The sequence below is a fragment of the Malaya genurostris genome, chromosome 3, assembly GCF_030247185.1.
Source record: "Malaya genurostris strain Urasoe2022 chromosome 3, Malgen_1.1, whole genome shotgun sequence".
NCBI classification, from domain to species: domain Eukaryota; kingdom Metazoa; phylum Arthropoda; class Insecta; order Diptera; family Culicidae; genus Malaya; species Malaya genurostris.
Window position 1 is genome coordinate 129,156,588 of NC_080572.1, and position 18,339 is coordinate 129,174,926.

Here is an 18,339-nt window from a genome sequence, read left to right on the forward strand (position 1 = left end):
GGTCTTGGAATGCGAACATTATGTTCAAAACTGATTTCTGGAGTGCTTATACCGTTTTCGTTTATTGATCAGAGCAGCCCGCAAACTAACCCAGAGTCGTCCAAACAACTTTTGATGTGTTTATTTTAACAACCTGGGGTCGCTCTAGATCGGACTCCAATCGCGTAGTTTCGCTCTGAAAATTTTCTCGGGTCGTACCACGCATCCATGCGAGTTTGTTTATTTTTTCTTTTTTTATATAAGTTGTTGTTTAGGGCGCGTACCACGTGTTCGGTTTACTCGGAGTCAGAGTCGCCCGCGTGTAGGTTCAAAAACGAAAACGGTATTAGTTCATGTGTTAACTGAGCTCTCAGCACAGGCAATTTACTAGGCAAGGGAATTGGTCTGCTCAGTAGCATATAATCTCACGCATTCAGTTTCTCTCTAATATAGGTCTCTCATTTAGCTATGTCAAGCAAAGTGTTCACAGCAGATGTTTTTTTGTTGCTTCGTTCGTTTGAGGATTCACAATACAAGCCCTGATGGCTATCAACCTATGATTTTATTTTTAGTGAACCAAAGGACTGTGTATGAGAAGCTGTACAAAATTTCTGTTCCATTTGTAATATTTAACAGATCTGTTTAAAGACTTCATTATTCTGTAATCGATTGTATCATTCACGTAATTGTAAATTAAGTCTGTGTTGATCAGCGTGACCTCCGGTCGGAGTATAGTGAAAATCGTGTAATATTTTTTAGATTTTCAATTTGTTTCTAACATTGTTTCAATTTGTTTTGGTAGATTGTAATTGAATTGAATGGAATGCACTTGTGCGTTCGCAATCAATTATGAAACTTAATATATCGTCTCTTATGCTGAGCGCTATTTTGCTTTGATTGATTCCTTTCATTAAGTTTTCTAGTTTTGGGAGTGTCAACTCTATTGTTTGGACTCCATTTGTCATGTACTGATGCACTCGTGCAATAATTTTCTCATTTTTCTTTATCATAAACCTTATTTCATGTTTACTTGCTTTTGTTTCCAAAGGGTTGTTTGTCATGTACATAGAGAGTTAATCAGGTTCTTTTAGTACGCCCTTCTGGTGTAGGTGGTGTATTTTGGCCACTATATATATTTTGGCCCACCTAACAAACTTTATAGATTTAACCGATGTTAAGTAACCCATGTTGCATTTCGGAAGGATCTTTACTAAAAATAATTCATTCAAATGTGGCAGTCAGTTTGTACCTACGGATGACGAAAAATTAGAAGGAGGTTGAATTCTCGCAATCATTTTTCAAAAGATATTGCTTCTGAAAAACGACGTGTTTTATGTGTGTAATGAAGTAGGCCAATAATTACGAGCTATTTGAAGTAAGGACTATGGAAATAAAAGAAAAACAGTCGTGTTTAATTAACAATTACGTCATGTCAAAATACCTTCGGTATTTGAAGAAAAATTATGTTTTCGCCATAAGACTGTTGATATTGTGTAAAGTGACTGATTGCCAACAATAATGTAACGGAACTCGATATTCGGAATTGGTTCAAGGAAGAGTTAGTGATTTTGGAAGAAGAAGGGCTCTCTGAAGTCTTTATTAGCGCCATATTCAAAATACAAGATTCAAAGTACTCCCCATCAACTTCAATACACTTATGTCAGCGCTAGATCCAATCTTCGAAACATTTTTTATATTCAGTTTTCGGTATGGCCATCAAAGCCATTTGTGATTTTTCCATAATCGCATATCGGGTGCTAAAACGCGTTCCACGGAGCGGTTTCTTGAGTCGACCGAATACGAAAAAGTAGCAGGGAGCCAAATTAGGTGAATTCGGTGGTTGCTGAATGGTATTCGTTTCGTTTTTACGAAGGATTTCATAACACACAACACACTTGTAATCAATGAAAATTGTGAGTATCGCCTTCTTTTTCGATAAAAAAAAACTCTCCCATCATCAGTCACAGACTCACGGTCTCTTCTGAAACGTTCGTACCACTGATAAACGACTGTTTTCTTCAGAGTATCGTTGCCGAAACACTAACACTAACTCTAACATTTGCAATGTCGATGCACCATTGAAACCGTTTTTAACACAAATGTTAATGAAAACTCGTTGTTACAAATTCATTTCCTTTTTTTGTAAGTAGTCACAGTGGTAGCAGTCCCTTGCTTCGGTTCTACACTGGACCCTTGATAAGATTTGCTTCTATGAGCTATGAGGCTATGAGGATATGGTGCCCACTTGGTCACTGTTCTTTTGTGCTGATTCAAAGAGATTGTATAAAATTGTCTTTATAATGTGTGGTTGTGTTTTATGTATGTGGTTCTTGTAATGGAATGTAGTGGTAATAATTGTAATAGTAATGTAATAATGTAATAATGGTAATAGTAATAACAATAATAATAATAATCTTTTAAATGGGTTTACCTGTTGGGTACTTGATGTTTTTTTTACATACTTATCTATTCTCTTGCGTTATTTATTCGTTTCTTTTTTATATTTCTGGTATTCTGCATCATTCTTCTTCTTTTTTTCTTTCTTCTTCTTCCTTCCTTTCCATATTTAAGAGCTTCTGTAAGTTCTATTTTCCAGTTTTCTCATTGTGAATTATTTTCATATGGAATAGAAATGTTGAGTTAGTAATTATTTACCCATGCAATTTACACATACATATACATCTACATATGTACGCAAACATCCTCACATACACATACATACATACATGTACTCCACAAGCAAACATCGTTACATTGAGCTACTGTTCTATTCTAATAGATTCTGACTAGGGTTAATGTACTAATAATCATCTCATTTGTAGAGTCACCATGTTATTTTAGCGATTACTCGACTTTCAATTAATGCATTGTGATAATATCGAATACAAAATCTTTGCTTTGGATTTATGAAGCGCTACCGCAGAAAAAGTAGTTCGAAATTTGTTCAATACTGTTGTTATAGCGACGCGAAAACTTGGAGCGGATGTTCCTAATTTCATCTTACTTTTGAAGTCAATCTATCGCACAGAGACAACAGATCTCACTCTAACTAATGGTTTTTGTATATGAGATGACTAATGGAGCTGAGATAAATGAGGGTACCGTTACCCTACTTTTATCTCTATTGGTTGATCGTTAGTCCTGAGCTGAAACGGTGGCCTTTATTACCGTTCTTTCATGCACTTCCTCTTACATTTCACTCACGCATCAACTCACCCATCAGGTCTCACATGAAAACGACACAACCTCACAAAATGAACTGGATGAACATCGTTTGACAGCTATCAGTGGTTTGCTCATTTGTTCAGTCTGTATTATTTTATTCTATTCTACAATATTGTATTCTATTCCACAGTAGTCCATGGTACACAAACCACCAATAAACGTCAAAGATAGACTGCATTTACCGTTCGTTTGATATCATCGTGTGAAACCCAATTGGGATACGTTCACTCCATTTAATTTATACTTCACACTGGTAATAAGGGCCGGTAGTATGAAAATGAAACATAAAACAGAGCTCAGTTAAGCCCTACCGGCCTCTCCAAACCCTGGATGTTTGGAGCGTAGTGCAATCAACATCTTATTCAAGTCGTTACGTATTTCATTCATTAAATTCAATAATTAAGCTAAAGCTGTAACATATATCTATATTAAATTCTAACTGTAATTGATTGTATCTGATGATGTTTGCAATACCGTCAAGCCCACCAACCACGGGAGGAAAAACTCGTTTTTGCAAATTCATTTCCATTTTGAAAATTGTACAAAATTGAAGACACGCACAATCGCAAAAGTAATCTATACAGCGTAACTTTTACAAATGTCCAGGTATCAAGCTGAAAAATTGATAAAATATCAATGATAGAATCAATCAATATATAATCGGGTGACTGAGAGCTCCATACGGTAGTGATTCAGGGAACTTTTTGATCAAGGTTGTAAGTTCTCGACCAGGGTTCTGCAAAAAGTAATATAACAGTTATGTTTACTTGTGCGGCTAATGGAATCAACTGGCGTGTATTTCGCCACATCAACAAAATTCCAATTTTATCATCACCAGAAACGCCGCATAGAACAGAAAAAAGACGTTTCAAACATCGAAGTCTAGCTGTTTTTACTTCACGTCGTACATTGCAATATCATACAGCCATAACTTTTTGCATTCAAGTAGACAGATTGAAAATTCACGCTTTGAGCAAACTAATTTGAATTTAAATTAGAAATGACATTGTTCTATTGATAGCTAGAATAGCTTCGAGTAAAAATTTCTGAAGTGGCCCCCCATTTTTCACGAGGTAACCGACTTTTCGCTATATGTTATTGATTCGTAGTACTAGTATCTACGAACATGTTCGCAAAATATTCCGTCAATATTCGATATTTATTCGAGTTTTATACTATTTTTAGTCACATTAATATTTATACACCTTTTTATTGTAATGCTTCCTGAAACTTAGGTTAAACAACAATTATATTTACATAGAATGAAGAAAAAATTGTTTAAAAATGTTCAATTTTACCAAACTTTTGTTTGTCGTGAATACGACTTACTTTACTATGGGGTGCCTTTTCAAACCTTACCCCCTGAGAGAGTGATGAGTATTTGATCGTGAATATCTCTTGTTGTATCTAACGAATCAACATAATTTTTGCTACATGCCATCGGAAATATGATCACAATTTTATGATAAAATTTTCAGCTTTGTGACATAGTCTCAAATAATTCAAAATTTAACTTTTCTGAAATGTTTGGTATAAACGAGTATCAAAGAGAATAATTCATAAGGCGCGTTTGCCTTTCTCGTATTTTTAAAGCTCATAGCTCAGTGATCTGTGAAAGGATTTATATAATCTAACTACCAATAGAATCGAAATTTTTCAACTTAAGCGTGTATAGCAACAGCATTGAAGTATTTCAATAGTACACTATTGAAAAACCTGTCTCATTTGACCCATGTTAACACCAGCCAGTCAGAACGCGTTATAATGAAAAGAACAAAATATCTGTTGCTGTACAACAAATCGTTCGAGAAAAATGTTCCGAACAGTGCTTAATATCGTAGTGAGTTCCACAATTTGGTCCTTCTGAAAGGCAGGAATGAATTCCGTACAGCATCCTGATAGTTTCTTTCATTGAAATGTAAATCCGAAATGAAATAATCGACATTAAAATTCTGTATGCGGCTAGCGAGCAAGCGCAAGAGCGATTACTTCACAGCTGCTAGTCGTTTGCATTGGTGAAAAAAACAACGAAAAGGAGACAACGGTGGAGAGTATCACACAAAATCAGCTGTTCTAATAGCTCTAGTACTTTAACTATTAGGATCTCTTGCTCGCAAATCGAAGGTGAAAATCTTCAGTTTAGTGCAAATCTAGAACAGTTTGATTAGATTTGTGCACTTTTCGCTGTGTAAAATTCACAGTAATCGAGATCAAGTTAAGCCTTCTTTGTTTTTGCGAAAAATGTGAAAAATGGGAATGCTTGCATAATTCATACAATTGATTAACTAATTCATATTCGAAAGTGTTAAGGAACATGTCAGTTGTTTTCGTATTCACGACATCCAGTTATGTCTCTGACATTAAACACCCGTCGTTTAAATTTTCCAAAGAGATTGAAATTCAAGTATCTTCTTTACGCGATTTTTGTTTCTTTCAAATGTTTAATAACCAGAAAAAATGTTGTGCTCAAATAGGGTTTCTAAATATTCGATTTTTTGTGTACGCGCGCTGCATGCTGAAGTGCACCGCGTGTGCGAATTGGACAACCCAGTAATTTTTCACTTAAATATGTTTTCAAAAGATGCAGTCGAAATATTAGACTCGAATTGAATGCAATATATCCAGTGATTATTCAAACAATATAGTGTCCCCTGCGGTGAGATGAATACAGGAACAGACTAAAAACATACTTTTTGATGTAGTACATGTGTTATTATCCTTATCTACTGCTCCTAACTGTGTCTGTTTCTTAGTATAATCCTTCGATACTGTAGGAAATGTCCATTTTCGACCTAAATGTTGCTCAGTAAGAATTTTGTCAATTTCAAAAACACTTTTCAAAATATCAACACACTCGTTTTTATTCATTTGCCATACAGATTGGTACTGGAAAGAAAAACAAATAGATTATTTTGGATCCAACATTCAAAACTAGAATATACCAAAACCTTCAATTTACGTGGTTCATGTATGTATGGGTGAATGAAGAATAACTAACCTTTTTATCATTCATTTGAGTAAACGTGTTTACCTTCAGATCCATTTGACTGATGGTAGAACGCAACTTCATGATATCAGACGTTATTTTTTCAGTTTCAATAAGACAACTCATTTGTGCATCTTTAATTTTTCTCCGCAGAACAAAAACTGTCTCATTAAGTTTCGTTAACCGCCGTTTTTGAGCATTTCGAACTAATAAATTTTCATCCTCGCGTTTCTTAAGTACTTGAAAATTGTAATCGAGCTTCTCCGAATTGAGTGTTGTTTTGGTTTTAGCGTTTTGTAGTTCGATTTCCAACGCTTGATTGTCCTGCTCTAACCTAATTCTGGTGGCTCTGGTCATTTCAATATGTTCTTGTTCTATTCGACCTATTGCGTCTTCATAGAATTCTAACTGAAATTGGAATAGTTAAAATAAGAATGAGTAGTGCACACATACCGTATACAATAAATGTATATTTACAGAAAATCTTTGAGAAAACGATATACGATTTCTATATTGAAGTGGTTCAAAGAATCGATTTTTTGAAAAAACAGACTTTTTTTTATAAAAATATAACTCAAAACGAAACATTTCAATTTTTTTATATGTCACGTAGAATGGTCTGGAATGGTAAAAAAACACTTAACGTCCTTTATATACAACCCATGAAAACCGTTGAAATGTGCGTGCAAAAAATGTGAAAATATATAAAAAACGGGGTTGAGAATCGAACCCAGGTGGGTTGCGTGGAAGGCATCACGCTACACCCGTCCCCATTAGAACGCTTCGACGAAGCGACAAGGTATGCGCGTGTATTAGTATGACGTGGACTACCCGTCGTTGAAACTAATTCTCAACAATTTCACTTTGTCCCACAGGTGCGCTGAAAGAGAGTGCAATGAATAAAATCCACCACAAAAACACGCACATAAAGCGGCCCATACACGTTCAGTTTTCTGTATAGTTTCTCGTGTGTGACGTCATGCGTTAACCATTAACTGAAGTGACTGAAGAGTTCATCCAACCAAACGTTCGTTTTTGTCGTGAATACGACTTACTTTACTATGGGGCGCCTTTTCAAAATTAGCCATATGGAAGAATGGGCAGAACTTAATCGCGAATATCTCGACTTGTATTAATGGTAGCAACATAATTCTTTCACCATTTCATCAAAAATATGATCAGGAATTCAGGATAATATTTTGAACAGTGTGCGATAACCACAAACAACTCAAAAATTAAGTTTTCTTAAAATTTGAAAACAACGCGGAAAACTTTTTACTTTCGCTTGGGTTTTTCGCGCAAGGACGACGATTTTGAGGTAGTCAGGCACATATCTTCAACTGAATGCGTATAAAAGGGGAACCGTGGTCGAAAATCGATCATTTCTTTTCGTGCGTTCGATGGAAGCAGACGTCGTGGGAGTGGAATCATCAACCAGCAGCGACAGAGAATGCACCTTCTGCGTGGTTAATGAAAACCTCAAACGCTCAGGTCGCATCTCTCATTCGCTTGCTGGCCATCGAGGCGAGAGGACCTTAACCAGCAGCAGCAGCGAGAGTTAACCAGCGGCGACGGAGAATGCACCTTCTGCGTGGTTAATAAAAACCTCAAACGCTCAGGTCGCATCTCTCATTCGCTTGCTGGCCATCGAGGCGAGAGGACCTTAACCAGCAGCAGCAGCGAGAGTTAACCAGCGGCGACGGAGAATGCACCTTCTGCGTGGTTAATAAAAACCTCAAACGCTCAGGTCGCATCTCTCATTCGCTTGCTGGCCATCGAGGCGAGAGGACCTTAACCAGCAGCAGCAGCGAGAGTTAACCAGCGGCGACGGAGAATGCACCTTCTGCGTGGTTAATAAAAACCCCAAAGCTCAGGTCGCATCTCTCATTCGCTTGCTGGCCATCGAGGCGAGAGGACCTTAACCAGCAGCAGCAGCGAGAGTTAACCAGCGGCGACGGAGAATGCACCTTCTGCGTGGTTAATAAAAACCTCAAACGCTCGGGTCGCATCTCTCATTCGCTTGCTGGCCATCGAGGCGAGAGGACCAGCCAGCAGCAGCAGCGGGAGTTAAACTTTCCACCAGCAGCGAGAGAGAATGCACCTTCTGCGTGGTTAATAAAAACCTCAAACGCTCAGGTCGCATCTCTCATTCGCTTGCTGGCCATCGAGGCGAGAGGACCAGCCAGCAGCAGCAGCGGGAGTTAAACTTTCCACCAGCAGCGAGAGAGAATGCACCTTCTGCGTGGTTAATAAAAACCTCAAACGCTCAGGTCGCATCTCTCATTCGCTTGCTGGCCATCGAGGCGAGAGGACCAGCCAGCAGCAGCAGCGGGAGTTAAACTTTCCACCAGCAGCGAGAGAGAATGCACCTTCTGCGTGGTTAATAAAAACCTCAAACGCTCAGGTCGCATCTCTTATTCGCTTGCTGGCCACCAAGGCGAGAACCAGCAGTGACTGAAACTGGATTCTGAGTCTGTTATTGGATCTAAATTTAGGTCTTGAACTCAGGGTCCAGTTCTCTATTCCAGACTTCTATTCGGTTCTTCTTAAAACCATAATAATACTCCTAAAGAATTATGCGGAATTTACTTTACTGTACCTCTATACAACCCATTTTTTATTCATGGCGAAAAATCGTCTTCAAATTTCAGAGCTTAGTTCCGGAATATGAGTTTAGAATTCAGAGTCTACGTGCTGAACTGGATTCTGGAAAATGATTGTAGTTCTAGAACTAAAATCCAATTGAGTTCTGAGTCTGTTCTATGTTCTAAATTTAATTCTTGAACTCAGTTCCAGTTATTAATTTCAGAATTCTTCAAATCGGTTCTTTTTAGAACCATAATAATACTCCCAAAGAATTAAGCGAAATTTTACTTTTCTGTACTCTATACAGTCCATTTTTAAATTAGTTGCAGTTTGTAGAACTTCCTTTTGATTTGCTATATAAAATGCATAGCACCGACTCGGAAGCCATTCATTTCGAATTTGGCTGTCGTTGTCAACGTATCGATTATTTTATTATAAAGAACTATACTGCTTATTTCATAATATTTAATTGCGTTTCAGAATGATTAATGTAACTAATCTGTAATCTAGTCTAGGCGCATCGTTTAAAATTCTAGTAATGAAAGAGGGGAAAGTTGCACAATTCAAACAATCGATCAACTACCAATTCGAATTCGGAAGTATAAATAACGCGTGTCATATTCGTATTCACGACATCCAGTTATGTCTCTGACATTACACACCCGTACTTTTTTAACTGAAGCTCTCGAGCTCAGTTTCATCCGATTAAAGGACTATTCACACATATCCGATCCGGGTCAGTGCCGGCACGACACCGTGCACGGACATTGATATTATTTCATATGCGTACATTAACACCTATCCGGCACAGTGCCGTTTCAGTGCAGCTCGCCATCAGTGTAGCGTCCGTCTGGCAATTTCAAATTCGTCATCACCGATATTTTTTATTCTCATTGAATTCGGCCTTTGCTGTGCCGGAACGGAAACTGAACGGAAGGATTCCGACAAAAAAAAATAACACTGACGGCGCACTGAAGGTACTTTTACTGAACCGTCACGGAACTGAACGGTGTGAATATTCCTTAACTGACAGTTCTCCAGTTAATCGTTCAGTCCGTCAGTTTTCTTCTAATCAGAATAATGTGCCTCAACGAAAAATACTGATGAAACTTACATGAAGACAAAACGCAAAACTGACCTGACACCACACACGCTCAGCTCAGATAATCGTTCAGTTTTTGTCTTGCATACGACTTACTTACTATGGGGCGCCTTTTTAAAGTTTACCTCCTGAGATAGTGATAAATTTTTTATCGTGAATATCTCTTGTTGCATCTAACGTATCAATATAATTTTTGCTACATGCCATCGGAAATATGAGTACAATTTCATGATAAAATTTTCAGTTGTGTGATATAATCTCAAATATTTCAATTCAAAGCACTTTTTAGTGCTATAGATCATCATAAATAATTAATTGAATTATCTCTTTCGTACCAAAAGCGTCAAATAAGTCAAAATAGAAGTAGACAAAGTTTACACCGTCACTAACACATTCAATTACGAATCACGCAATGCTAAAATGGATGTGTTGATATAGAACGGATCTTTATACTAGTATGGGTGTCGTTTGGAAATATGACGTGCGAAACTGGGTTGCGACGTATACAGATTGATCTTTATTTTTGTCTGCCTTTTGATCGTAAATATTTCTTGTTGTATCTAACGAATCAACATAATTTTTGCAAACATGCCATCGGAAATATGATTACAATTCTATGATTAAAGTTTCAGTTGTGTGACGTAATCTCAAATAGTTCAAAATTAAACCTTTCTGAAATTATTGGTATCAACGAGTATCAAAGAGGAAAACACATGACGATTGTTTGCCTTTCTCGTATTTTGAACGCTCATAGTTCAGTGATCTGTAGAAGGATTTCTATTATCTTACTACCAATAGATTCGAAATTTTTCAATTTGAACGTATAATGCGACAACATTGAAGTTTTTCACTAGTACACTATTGAAAAACCTGTCTGATTTGATCCACTTCAGCACCAGCCAATCAGAATGCATTCTGAGGAAGAGAACAAAATATGTGCTGCTCCAGCGATATAAAAGGTAATTTTGCCACTTTTTCTGTCAAAAATTCGTCATCTAACACTCGATGTGGATAGACGAATAACCTACTACGACTAATTTCGATTTGTTTTATCTTTTATTCGCAGCTGTCTACCTACCCAAGCTATGGGTACGCTGATCTGCCAGTTGAAGTCGAAGAATGCCGCATTTCTACCTGAAGGGCTTCCACCGACTCTACGCTCGGATTTCAACACGCTGATCAGCAAAGGACTACAGGCAACAATCCGTTTGTGTATTGAAGACTACAAAATAACTGTTCCGGTTTTGAACCACTACAAAGCAGTGGAATGTTCACTAATAGTACTGTTGTTGTATCGTTTAATTCTAATATGTCACGTAATTGCACTCTCACAAAGTCACTATTTTCAGAGTCACTATTTTCACAAAAGTGTATCAAACGTTATAATACAGATACTTCTTCAGTGTATCGGTTTTATAAATTTATAGTAAGTTCAATAAACTTATAAAATCGATACACTGAAGAAGGATGTAAATAACATTCCGAAATATGTATCGGTATTATAACGTTTGAAATTTTTTTGTGAAAATAGTGACTTTGTGAGAGTGTAATAACGTGACATAGTATAATTAAACGGTACAACAGCAGTACTATTAGTCAGTCGGTGTTGAAGAGTCCTTCACACCGCACGCGTATAGCTCTTGGCTCCTGGAATTTTTTTCTGGCTACCTAGAGTTTCATTGATTCAAGGCTTCAGTCTATTTCAAGGCTACCTGTATCACTAACAGTCTTTTTAAAGACTATCAATTAGTCAGCCTTTCCTAATGTTATACACTGAAATGAAAATTTTATTTATATTCATTAGATTTGTCATATGAATCATATGCAGAATATAATTCATAGAAATAATTTGGAAACTTATAATCTTTATTTAATGTGTACGTCAAATCTAAATGGACGTTATCATAATGAAAGTTAAAAAATATCCCATATAATTTATATGGAAATCTGATGGAAGTCGTGAATCGTACTGCTTGAAGCTGAAGAAATAGTTGTGTCTCCGATATTCATCAACTGCTCCAGACCATTTTTTTTTCAGGAAGTTCCGCATCTCAATGTAATTTTAAATCGCTGACAAGACAGCTCATCCAACTTCGTTCAAGGATATGCGTTAACGGACCATGAAATATATACCCGGTACATTTCATTACTCTATCTGTCTAGTAAGATTCATTTTTATTTTCAGTCTCGGGATCTCACTTCTCTTTCGCAAACATCATGAGGTGCTCCCTTACCGAACGGAATACTAGTAAAGCTTGAATCCTCAAAGAAAAGTAGTAGTTGGCGATTATCTGCTATTCGCATGACCTCCATTGAAAGTTATATATATATATATATATATATATATATATATATATATATATATATATATATATATATATATATATATATATATATATATATATATATATATATATATATATATTTATAAATAAATTTTATAAAACTAGTCATAAGGTATATATGAACCTATCTAAATAAAATCTAAGTGAATATAATATGCGCTTCATAAATTGTTCCAATGTATGTTGTGCGGATATCTAGTAATGGTTATAAAACGCGCCAATCAATTTGACTCAGACCGGAAATTTCATTCGTTATATGGAAATCCTGTAAAAATAACGTTAAGAAGAGTTTTATGTTTCATAAGATTATCTCATATATTTGACATGATGTTGAACACATCTTGTAACTATTATTGGAAATGCTAATAGTGCAAAATCATTAGAATATCATATAATGTGAAAAAGAAAATTTAGCTCAGTGTACAAAGAGTGATATTCTAATATAATCAGCCTTTTTCAAGACTAAGAAATTAATCAGCTTTTTCAAGGCTAACTATTCAAAGAATCATTCTTCGAACTAATCAGTCTTTATTAAGACTACCACAGAATCAGTCGTTATTAAGACTTTTTCAAACTAGGAGTCTAATCGAAGACTAATTAAGTCTAGTTAATTTAATTTCATTGATTTAAAAATGCCTGCGCCCAACCGGAAAGGCAACAAGCCTAACTTACTTTTACTCTTTCAGTCGTAGACCACGCGGGTCTGCTGTATACAGGAGGTGTCTCCATTCAACTCGGTTCATGGCTGTTCGCCGCCAGCCTCGGTAGCTGCGAAGGGTCCGCAGGTCGTCCTCAATTTGATCGATCCATCTTTCCCGATGTGCGCCTCTTCTTCTTATACCGGTCAGATCATTATCGAGAATCATTTTAACCGGGTTGTTTTCCGATATTCTAACAACATGCCCGGCCCACCGTAACCGCCCGACCTTGACCGTTTGGACGAGGGTTGGTCCTCCCAGCAACTGGTGCAGTTCATGGTTCATTCGCCTTCTCCACGTACCGTCTTCTATCCGCACTCCGCCGAAGATGGTTCGCAACACCTTCCGTTCAAAAACACCTAGTGCGTCTCTGAATTTCTCTGCTTGTGTCATTATCGGCAGTCACCAGTGCGCCCAAGTACACGAACTCGTCGACCAATTCGATTTCATCACCACCAATCAGAACTCGTAATGGGTGGCTAACGTTATCTTCTCTGGAGCCCATGCCTTTCATGTACTTTGTCTTTGACACATTGATGTCTAGTCCGATCCAATTGGCCTCAGCTTTTAGTCCGATATACGTATCTTCCATCTTCTCAAAGTTGCGTGCTATAATGTCAATATCATCAGCGAAACCAAATAGCTGGACGGACTTTCTGAAAATCGTGCCACTCGTGTCTATTCTCGCTCTTCTTATCACACCCTCCAAAGCAATGTTGAATAGCAGACACGAAAGGCCATCGCCTTGCCGTAGCCCTCTGCGAGTTTCGAAGGGACTCGAGTTTATCCCCGATACTCGAACAATGCACATCACTCGATCCATCGTAGCCTTGACCAATCGTATCAGTTTGTCCGGGAATCCGTAGTCGTGCATGATTTTCCATAGCTGTTCTCGATCGATCGTGTCGTAGGCTGATTCGAAATCGATGAATAAGTGATGTGTGGGCACATTGTATTCGCGGCACTTTTGCAACACCTGGCGGATGGTGAACACTTGGTCCGTGGTAGCGCGTTCGCCCATAAATCCTGCCTGATATTGTCCCACGAATTCGTTTGCAATCGGTGAAAGTCGACGGCATAAGATTTTGAGAGTACCTTGTAGGCGGCGTTCAGCAGAGTTATCGCGCGGTAATTGCAGCAATCCACCTTATCGCCCTTTTTGTAGATGGGACACACGATTCCTTCCATCCATTCCTCCAGTAAAATCTCGTCCTCCCAGATCTTGGTAACGATCCAGTGCAGTGCTTTCACTAGTGCATTACCACTGTGTTTTAGTAGCTCGCTTGGTAGTTGGTCAACGCCAGCGGCCTTATTATTTTTCAACCGGCTTACCACCTCCTCGACTTCTTGGACGCGTTCCCAAGTTCGTCACCGCGATGCCACTTTCGTATTCCGCCACTTCGCCATTGAAGTGCTCGTCGAAATACTGCCGCTACCTCTCGATCACCTCACAGTCGTTCGTGAGAAGATCCCCGTTGGTGTCTTGCACATATCGGCCTGTGGCACATGGCTTCTGCGCGAACGGTTCACCTTCTCGTAGAACTTCATTTTGTCATTAGCACGGAACAGCTGTTCCATCGCTTCGTGATCTCGGTCTTCCTGTTGGCACTTTTTTCTACGGGATGCTGAGTTTAGCCTGTTCCGCGCCTGTCTGTAATGCTCCTCCGACATCCTCTAAAGAGGACCCCCTTCCCTGTCAGCATACGACTAAGGTCCCACCGGGGTTGTTTACCCGATCTTTCCTATGGTTGCTCATACCCCAGCCGGCACCGCGGGGAGGTAGGGATAGGAGTTAGTGGACAAGAGGCTAAGAGCCACACTGGGGCCTGAAATACGCATTGTCCAGTCGTTTACCAACCAAACACAAGTCTAAGGCTACAAATAATTCATTACGGAATAAATCACAATCAGTTATTCCATTTTTCTAATTACATTCACGATCTAATAGAATCTTAATGTAAAAAAAAGACAAAGGACAGATTTCCTTTCCGTTGATTCTATGCTGTCTAACAATATTTACGAGATTCTTCCTGAATCCGATTGTAGCGACATAGAAGAAAATTCTTCAAAAATTCCCAAAATGAACGCTTGTCGTTCTGGGAAGAAACAACAATCTATGCCACCAGTGACGGTAATGATTTCCGACTTCAAAGCATTCCGTACTGATCTTTCTACTTTTCTCCCGGAAGTAAAAGTCTCATTTCAAATCGGACGAAGAGGAAAATGTCGAGTCATGGTTGATAGCTCGGAAGATTATGAACGTCTTATCCGATATTTGTCCGAGAAACTTCATAAATTTTTTTTCATATGATATAAAATCAGACAGACCCTTCAAGGCTGTCTTGAAAACCTTATCAAATGATCAAAGTACTGATGAAATTAAAAATGAACGAAAAGAATTGCTTGGTTTTGCCCCTTTCCATGTAATACTCATGAAAAAACAGCGAATGGTACTTCTAAATCACGCTCTGGAATTTCCCATGAACTTTACTTAATACACTTCAATCGAAGTGATGTAAACAATTTGAAAACTTTCGAAAAAGTACGTTTCATTTCCCACATTAAAATTCATTGGGAACATTATAAACGGTGTAGCGGCACCTTATAATTCGACTGGCAGCTCTGCAGACTAGTCATTGGGGGAATAAAGAACAACAAAAACAATATTATTTACTGTCAAATAATCATTGCGCATTAACGTAGCTAGAGTGAATTTGGTGAGCATTATTTCTAAAATAGTGAGAATTAGAGGAATTGGTGAAGTTTGCAGATAATGTAATAGCGTAAGGGAGAAAACTATTCAAACGAGACAGGCTATAATTGCGCAAGTGCAATAGGCCGGATGAAGTATTCTGCGACAACTGTCAGCGATGGTTTCATTTCGGTTGATAGGGAGTAACATCAGAGGTACAAGATGACCACGGTTGGGTATGTACGGATTGACTTAATAAACAAGATGCTGATCCTATTGATGCCGAAGAAAAAGAGTTGCTAGAAGCGGAAAAATCGATTGCTCTTGAGCAAGAACGTGTGTCAAATTTGTTAGAGCGTAAGAAACGTCTGAATATAATGAAATTAAAGTTAGAGAAAGAAAAAAGAGAGACACTGTGGAAATTGGAAAAACAGGAGTTAGAAGCTAGAGCCGTAGCAGAAGAGGAGTTTAATAAAAGGAAGAAGGAAGAAAAAGAAAAATTACATCGCAGGATAGATAGGGCGTTGTCAGAGCGTGTCAAGATAGAAAAGAAACCAAGTACAAAGTGTTTCAGTAGGAAAACTTCCACTCCAACGGTGAACTCGGGAAGTGAAAATGAATCTTCAAACTCGTCGAAAGTTTACGCGAATTCGACTGATGTGGTAGACCTTAAAAGTTCCAGGTCGGTTCCGGAAAACGGTAGTGAAAGTGATGATGACTTCAGTTTGAATGGTAAGAACGAAAATGATCGTGACTTCGGTTGTAATGTTAGAAGTGAAGGTAAGGAAGAAGTGCCAACGAAAGCTCAGTTGTCTGCGCGAAAATTCTTGGCAAGAAGCCTACCGACGTTCACCGGGAGAGCAGAAGAGTGGTCAATCTTGATTACCAGCTACCAGACGACGACGAAGGCATGCGGTTTATCTAACCTAGAGAATTTGGTTCGGTTGCAAGAGTGCTTCAAGGGAGTTGCATTAGAAGCGGTAGGATCGCGACTTCTACTGCCGCAATTCGTCCCGAAGGTGAATCAGGAGCTTCGAATCAGTTCGGGCAACCTGAACAAATTTTAGAGACACTATTATTAAAAGTTAGATCTACTTAAAGGCCGAAAGTAGAGAAACCGGTGTCTTTCATTACATTTTTCCGGCTAGTTCAACAACTTTGTGATCATATGGAGGCTACACATTTAGAAGAGCATTTGATAAATCCATTGTTAATCGGAGAGTTGGCAAAAAAGTTTCCATCGAACACGAAGCCCGAGCAGAGTGTGAGATCAAATAGAAAACTCATTTTGATGTTGTGATGTTAGCATTTATCGATTACTCAATTTGCTGTTGTTTTGGTCGTTTTAAGTGGCAAAACATCAAAATCGAAAGCAAAAAGATATCCCGATGATAGCAAAAAGAAAACTATTTTTGCTAACAGCGAAAGCAAACTGAAATCTAAATAAGATATAGAATTTTTCTTGTTGATAGCAAAACTAGTTTTCAATTTGAAGTTATTATCAAACAACGAAAACAAAACTGGAATGCATAATCAGTTATTGATTTGCTTTAAAAAGACATTACTGAAAACAAACAAGTCGCGAGCATAAGCTAAAAATAGATTGGGCGAAAGACCCGGGATAGTATACCTTTAGGCGATATTACTTGCAACAATAAAAAAAGCGTCAAAAGCACCAACACCTCCACAGAGAGAGGCTTGGGTTTCGAACCTAGGTGATTTGGATTCCGAACTCTCTGCGAATGCTATGGACTGTGACGTTAAGCTGTAAGTGGATGGAGAATTTTCGATCATATGACAAGCAGTGTTGATTCGCAAAGCTGTATACAGGTAGTTTTAGCCGATGTACACTCGTTTCGTCGCATCCATCCCGCAACCATCGTGTATGGCAGTGCGGCTATTTGACAGGTATGAAAATGTGCTCTTTTTTCTTTCTCGTATCCAGAAGCTGTAGCATGTGAACATCATAATATCAAATTGAGTTATTTATTTGATCTCACTCTACTCGAGTATGTAATCACTATGAAATACGAATTTCTAGGCTCAGGAGAGCGAGCGCTTTAGAGTGAAGTCTTTTACAGCAAAGGCTTACTGGAAACGTGAATTAGGAATCTGACAATAAGCAATCTCAGATCATATGTTATTTCGATTCCAAAAAAATATCTTACTTATTTCGACTAATTGGGACAATTAACGAGTATCTCACTTCTGCTCACAGACAGCATCACACTGATTTAGCAAATTTTTAATTCTTGTGTAGACTTAAATTCGGGATCATTCGATGAAGATTAATTTCGGAGCGAACATTAAGCAATTCATTTGCATGCTTTAGATAAAATGGATTAAACATAGATAATTCATAGAAATCTGATTATTTAGAGAATAGGGTTTTCAAGCTAGTTTTCTAAGTTTTTCAAATATTAATGCAAAATCGCTGTACTATATGGAGCTAGTGTGCTAAAATATGATCTAGCTCAGAACCTGAAATCTTCAAAGCTTTTTTTCTGAAGAAAGTTGTGCGGGATGTCAAGGTCTACATTATGAAAAATATGTTAGTTAGGAATTTATTCGCCAAGCGCTCCTACAGCGCTCGAAAGTTTCTGATAGAAGACATATTACGCTATATCTCTGAAACATGATGATTTATAACGTCGTTGATTGGGGTTAATAAAATTCATTGATTTGGTGGCGCTTAAATGCAATCAAACATTCAAACTGTTTAGAGA

At 38.0% G+C, this 18,339-nt stretch overlaps 1 protein-coding gene across 2 annotated transcripts in view; it reads right to left on the reverse strand.

Annotated features, from left to right (window-relative positions):
• Positions 1-18,339, reverse strand: part of LOC131439081 (dynein regulatory complex protein 1 homolog) — a 248,026-nt gene that overhangs the window by 98,209 nt on the left and 131,478 nt on the right. Inside the window, exons 5-6 of one of the 2 annotated variants that reach the window (XM_058609668.1) lie at positions 6,236-6,598; positions 5,895-6,090 (exon numbers count right to left, since the gene is read on the reverse strand). In XM_058609668.1, the coding sequence (XP_058465651.1) occupies positions 5,895-6,090; positions 6,236-6,598 (559 nt within the window). Of the gene's footprint in view, positions 1-5,894; positions 6,091-6,202; positions 6,599-18,339 lie in introns of both variants that reach the window. The other variant, XM_058609667.1, reaches the window with a different exon arrangement.